This window comes from Ylistrum balloti, unplaced genomic scaffold (assembly GCF_031769215.1).
Source record: "Ylistrum balloti isolate Yb309-2 unplaced genomic scaffold, AGI_CSIRO_Ybal_v1 Utg369850, whole genome shotgun sequence".
In the NCBI taxonomy this organism is placed as follows: Eukaryota; Metazoa; Mollusca; class Bivalvia; order Pectinida; family Pectinidae; genus Ylistrum; species Ylistrum balloti.
Genome location: NW_026782003.1, coordinates 1,470,628 through 1,476,627, shown reverse-complemented (window position 1 = coordinate 1,476,627; position 6,000 = coordinate 1,470,628). Strand labels below are relative to the sequence as shown.

The following is a 6,000-nucleotide window of genomic DNA, read 5'->3' as shown; positions in this document are numbered from 1 at the left end:
ATGATGAGTAAGTCCGTGGTTCCAGTTGAGAACGAAGTCGTGATGACAAAATTTCTCACAGAAAAGGAGGTAAGCTGATACTAGTTCTCACACATCATCATAAGATGTAATTGACAAACAGTTAACATTTCTGAGTCATGTTATATCGCTCCTTTGGATCAAAGAACTTTAGATGATCAGACTATTTGTATCTAATTCACTAATTTTGTATTATTCTAAACAGCAATACTTTATAAACCCAATCATGTATTACTGTTGAAATAGGATTTGTAATGAACCAGTAATTGGGACGGTAGGCGCTGCTAATGCCTCATATCATTAATGTGAATTTATGTTGATTTATGAAACATAAATTAAGTTTTAATTAAAAAAAAAAAGAAACGGAAATAAAGTTACATTATTTCCAAAAGGGGATTCCTCATACTTCTTGATCATATGTAGTGTGTACATATGTATATTTGATTCTGTGACAATTAACAAATGTATTAGCGTTCAGGTCTTTTCAGTTCTAACCAAATCTGCTGGATCTAGACATTATCTGACGAACAACATATTGTTTACCAAAGCATGTATACAACTCCAGATCTTCTGTCAAAGGAAAATGATGTTTTAATTTTTTTTTTTCAAAATGTGTGTAAATTTCTGGTCTGAAGAAGATGATGATTAAAAAATTGAATTGTCTATTTCAATATGTACTCATTCTATGTTGGCCTCTTCTACATTCTTCTACCTAAAACCATCTTTGTAAATAGACTTTTTTACTACATTCACAGTGTTGAATAGTTCTAGAGATAATTGAATTCAACTTTCTGCTGAAAAGGAAATATTTGTAAACACAGGTTTTGAGGTAGAAAAATCTAGCACAGCTAGTAACTACGATAACATCTGTTACATGCCTGCCAATTATTATCGGCCTCTTGACTGCCAGATCGAATTTGTATTCAAATCAATACCTTAACAGCTGCTGTTGAAATGAAACATCTTTGAATGTAAATTTACATTAGGGAGATCCTGAGGGGGCACCTTGACCCATACCCCTTCCACTCCTCCCCCCCCCCCATCCACTACCTCCAAAGCCACTGTCTAGTCTTACAAGGTAGATATAATCTTGAGTTATTTATCCGAGAACTGACATGTGTGTACACCAACTATGAATTTCCCCAATCCCTTTAATCCCTGTGGAGTTGAGTGGCATCTTCTATGCATACTCTCAGCAGGTTTTGTGATCAGTGTGTGTAATTACAAGATCAGGAAGGCTGGGGTTGAGTTTGTTTAATCTGAGACATAGACTATATTTATTTAGCAATAAGCCCATGACTGATAATAAATCCACCTATTGCTAAATGTTAAAATGTTATTTCATTGTCCAGAAGACTTAAGCAGTGTAAATGCGACATTATGAAGGTAGCACTATTCATAAAGAGTTCTATTTTTCACTGCTTTGAAGGATGATATTGTAATAAAGAAAACGTAGAAAATTTATTCAGCGACATAATTTCTGCAAAAATATTCATCTTGATTACTTCAAACATTTAGTTAAATCGTAAAAATTGTTAGTCTATCAGCTTTTATATCCGTTTCTGATAATTTTTTTGTCCTGCAATACATTTAGACTAGAGAAACCAATAAAAAAAAAATTAAAAAAAGCAATCAGGCGATTGTTTATAAAACATGCATGTACGTCATACAGGGAAGCATGTTGGTTTTATCATAACATGTACGTCATACAGGGAAGCCTGTTGGTTTTATCCTCAAGTGTACATTATATAAGGAAGCCTGTTGGTTTTATCCTCAAGTGTACATTATATAAGGAAGCCTGTTGGTTTTATCCTCAAGTGTACATTATATAAGGAAGCCTGTTGGTTTTATCCTCAAGTGTACATTATATAAGGAAGCCTGTTGGTTTTATCCTTATGTGTACATTATATAAGGAAGCCTGTTGGTTTTATCCTTACTGTACATTATATAAGGAAGCCTGTTGGTTTTATCCTTACTGTACATTATATAAGGAAGCCTGTTGGTTTTATCCTTACTGTACATTATATAAGGAAGCCTGTTGGTTTTATCCTTTTGTGTACATTATATAAGGAAGCCTGTTGGTTTTATCCTTACTGTACATTATATAAGGAAGCCTGTTGGTTTTATCCTTACTGTACATTATATAAGGAAGCCTGTTGGTTTTATCCTTTTGTGTACATTATATAAGGAAGCCTGTTGGTTGTATCCTTTTGTGTACATTATATAAGGAAGCCTGTTGGTTTTATCCTTACTGTACATTATATAAGGAAGCCTGTTGGTTTTGACCTTGTAATACAAACATGTACATCATACAGGGAAGCCTGCAATCCCAGAAATCTCAAACAGTTATAACTTTCATGATTTAATTGCTTAATGACAATTTTGGAGAAAAAAAAGAAAAGGTGAAACTTAATGCAATGAGTAGAAAACTGAGTACTATATATACATGTACATAATGCTTATAGGAATAATTCATTTGTAGGGACATCTAGCTTGTGTAGGATCATCAACAGATAGCTTGTTGTAGGGTCATCAACAGATAGCTTGTTGTAGGGTCATCAACAGATAGCTTGTTGTAGGATCATCAACAGACAGCTTGTTGTAGGGACATCAACAGATAGCTTGTTGTAGGGTCATCAACAGATAGCTTGTTGTAGGGTCATCAACAGATAGCTTGTTGTAGGGACATCAACAGATAGCTTGTTGTATAGTCATCAACAGATATCTTGTTGTAGGGTCATCAACAGATAGCTTGTTGTAGGGACATCAACAGATAGCTTGTTGTAGGGTCATCAACAGATATCTTGTGGTAGTGTCATCAACAGATAGCTTGCTGCAGTGTCATCAACAGATAGCTTGTTGTAGGGACATCAACAGATAGCTGTAGTGTCATCAATAGATAGCTTGTTGTAGGGTCATCAACAGATAGCTTGTTGTAGGGACATCAACAGATAGCTTGTTGTAGGGTCATCAACAGATAGCTTGTTGTAGGGACATCAACAGATAGCTTGTTGTAGGGACATCAACAGATAGCTTGTTGTAGGGTCATCAACAGATAGCTTGTTGTAGGGACATCAACAGATAGCTTGTTGTAGAATTACATAAGTTAGAAACTTGATTTAGTACAGAGTCTGATCATGAGGAATTGTACTCTCTATATGATGGCATACTGCTAGACATTTTCATCAATGATTAAATGTCAGAAATAAATCATACATATATTAATTGAAATACATGTATGTGCGTCATCACGGTGTAGGATTGATGTCGTCTACAAAACATTAAGTATTAATACAACAAAGGATTAGACTTCATACGTAACAGGAGGAGTGTAACTAAAATAGTTTACATATATTTTTTATACTTATTACTAGTGAAAAAATTATCTGGCAGCCTGAAGATGCATTACAAGTAAATGAGATGACAGTCATTCATCTCAATACATAGGGGAAAGGCATGTTCTGTTTACAAGGATGAAATAGTCACTTAAAACTGTCAGGTAAAAGTGGTCTGGGGGACGGACCCTGCAGTTTAATATAGTTTGTTTCTGGTCTCAATATAAGACGGTAAATAATTTATTTAAAGAAGTACTTGATCATGTCTTTGAAGGACATTATGATGTCACAATTGAAATATTTATAAAAAATATTAGTATTTTAAAGATCAATATCACGAGATGTATATAAAATGTCTTATTGACTAGAAATACTTTAAATACATATTGCATCCTAAAAATACCTTGTTATACTGTTTTAACTTTTTTTTTGTATATAAAACTGCAATATGAATTAGCTGTTTGAAATTTATCTACAATAAACTACAAATACAATTTAGAAATTATCATCTATTTATTAATAGTATCTGTCTAGTTATGTTTTCTACATGTGCTAATTTGATGAGACCCATAATTGTTATTTTTTAATAAAATGTAAATGTTAAAATATGAAAATAAAATTTAAAGTAAGTAAGAAATACTTTATGTTACCCAAGGAAAGGTGATACACTTTTATTGATACTGTACCGAATACAATCATAGGAAAGTGCGTTAACAGAAAAATAGCCATTGAAATAATAATGCAGTTATGAAATGAGGGTTGTTCTACAGAAATACGACACTATAATTCTCTATCAGTAGTGAGGGTTGTTCTACAGCAATACAACACCATTACTTTCTATCAGTAGTGAGGGTTGTTCTACAGAAATACAACACTATAACTCTATCGGTAGTGAGGGTTGTTCTACAGAAATACAACACCATTACTTTCTATCAGTAGTGAGGGTTGTTCTACAGAAATACAACACTATAACTCTATCGGTAGTGAGGGTTGTTCTACAGAAATACAACACTATAACTCTCTATCAGTAGTGAGGGTTGTTCTACAGAAATACAACACTATAACTCTCTATCAGTAGTGAGGGTTGTTCTACAGAAATACAACACTATAATTCTCTATCAGTAGTGAGGGTTGTTCTACAGAAATACAACACTATAACTCTATCGGTAGTGAGGGTTGTTCTACAGAAATACAACACCATTACTTTCTATCAGTAGTGAGGGTTGTTCTACAGAAATACAACACTATAATTCTCTATCAGTAGTGAGGGTTGTTCTACAGAAATACAACACCATTACTTTCTATCAGTAGTGAGGGTTGTTCTACAGAAATACAACACTATAATTCTCTATCAGTAGTGAGGTAGTGAGGGTTGTTCTACAGAAATACAACACCATTACTTTCTATCAGTAGTGAGGGTTGTTCTACAGAAATACAACACCATTACTCTCTATCAGCAGTGAGGGTTGTTCTACAGAAATACGACACTATTACTCTCTGTCAGTAGTGAGGGTTGTTCTACAGAAATACAACACTATAATTCTCTATCAGTAGTGAGGGTTGTTCTACAGAAATACAACACCATTACTTTCTATCAGTAGTGAGGGTTGTTCTACAGAAATACAACACCATTACTCTCTGTCAGTAGTGAGGGTTGTTCTACAGAAATACAACACTATAACTCTCTTTCAGTAGCGAGGGTTGTTCTACAGAAATACAACACCATTATTCTCTATCAGTAGTGAGGGTTGTTCTACAGAAATACAACACTATAACTCTCTATCAGCAGTGAGGGTTGTTCTACAGAAATACAACACTATTACTTTCTATCAGTAGTGAGGGTTGTTCTACAGAAATACAACACTATAACTCTCTATCAGTAGTGAGGGTTGTTCTACAGAAATACAACACCATTACTTTCTATCAGTAGTGAGGGTTGTTCTACAGAAATACAACACTATAACTCTCTATCAGTAGTGAGGGTTGTTCTACAGAAATACAACACTATAACTCTCTATCAGTAGTGAGGGTTGTTCTACAGAAGTACAACACCATTACTCTCTATCAGCAGTGAGGGTTGTTCTACAGAAATACAACACTATAACTCTCTATCAGTAGTGAGGGTTGTTCTACAGAAATACAACACCATTACTTTCTATCAGTAGTGAGGGTTGTTCTACAGAAATACAACACTATAACTCTATCGGTAGTGAGGGTTGTTCTACAGAAATACAACACCATTACTTTCTATCAGTAGTGAGGGTTGTTCTACAGAAATACGACACTATTACTCTCTATCAGTAGTGAGGGTTGTTCTACAGAAATACGACACTATAACTCTCTATCAGTAGTGAGGGTTGTTCTACAGAAATACAACACTATAACTCTCTATCAGTAGTGAGGGTTGTTCTACAGAAATACAACACTATAACTCTCTATCAGTAGTGAGGGTTGTTCTACAGAAATACAACACTATAATTCTCTATCAGCAGTGAGGGTTGTTCTACAGAAATACAACACTATAACTCTCTATCAGTAGTGAGGGTTGTTCTACAGAAATACAACACCATTACTCTCTATCAGCAGTGAGGATTGTTCTACAGAAATACAACACTATAACTCTCTATCAGTAGTGAGGGTTGTTCTA

At 34.3% G+C, this 6,000-nt stretch overlaps 1 protein-coding gene across 1 annotated transcript in view; it reads left to right on the top strand.

Annotated features, from left to right (window-relative positions):
* Positions 1-6,000, top strand: part of LOC132545555 (sodium- and chloride-dependent glycine transporter 1-like) — a 30,746-nt gene continuing 24,746 nt past the window's right edge. Inside the window, exon 1 of the mRNA XM_060209242.1 lies at positions 1-69. Within this exon, the coding sequence (XP_060065225.1) occupies positions 1-69 (69 nt within the window). The remainder of the gene's footprint in view (positions 70-6,000) is intronic.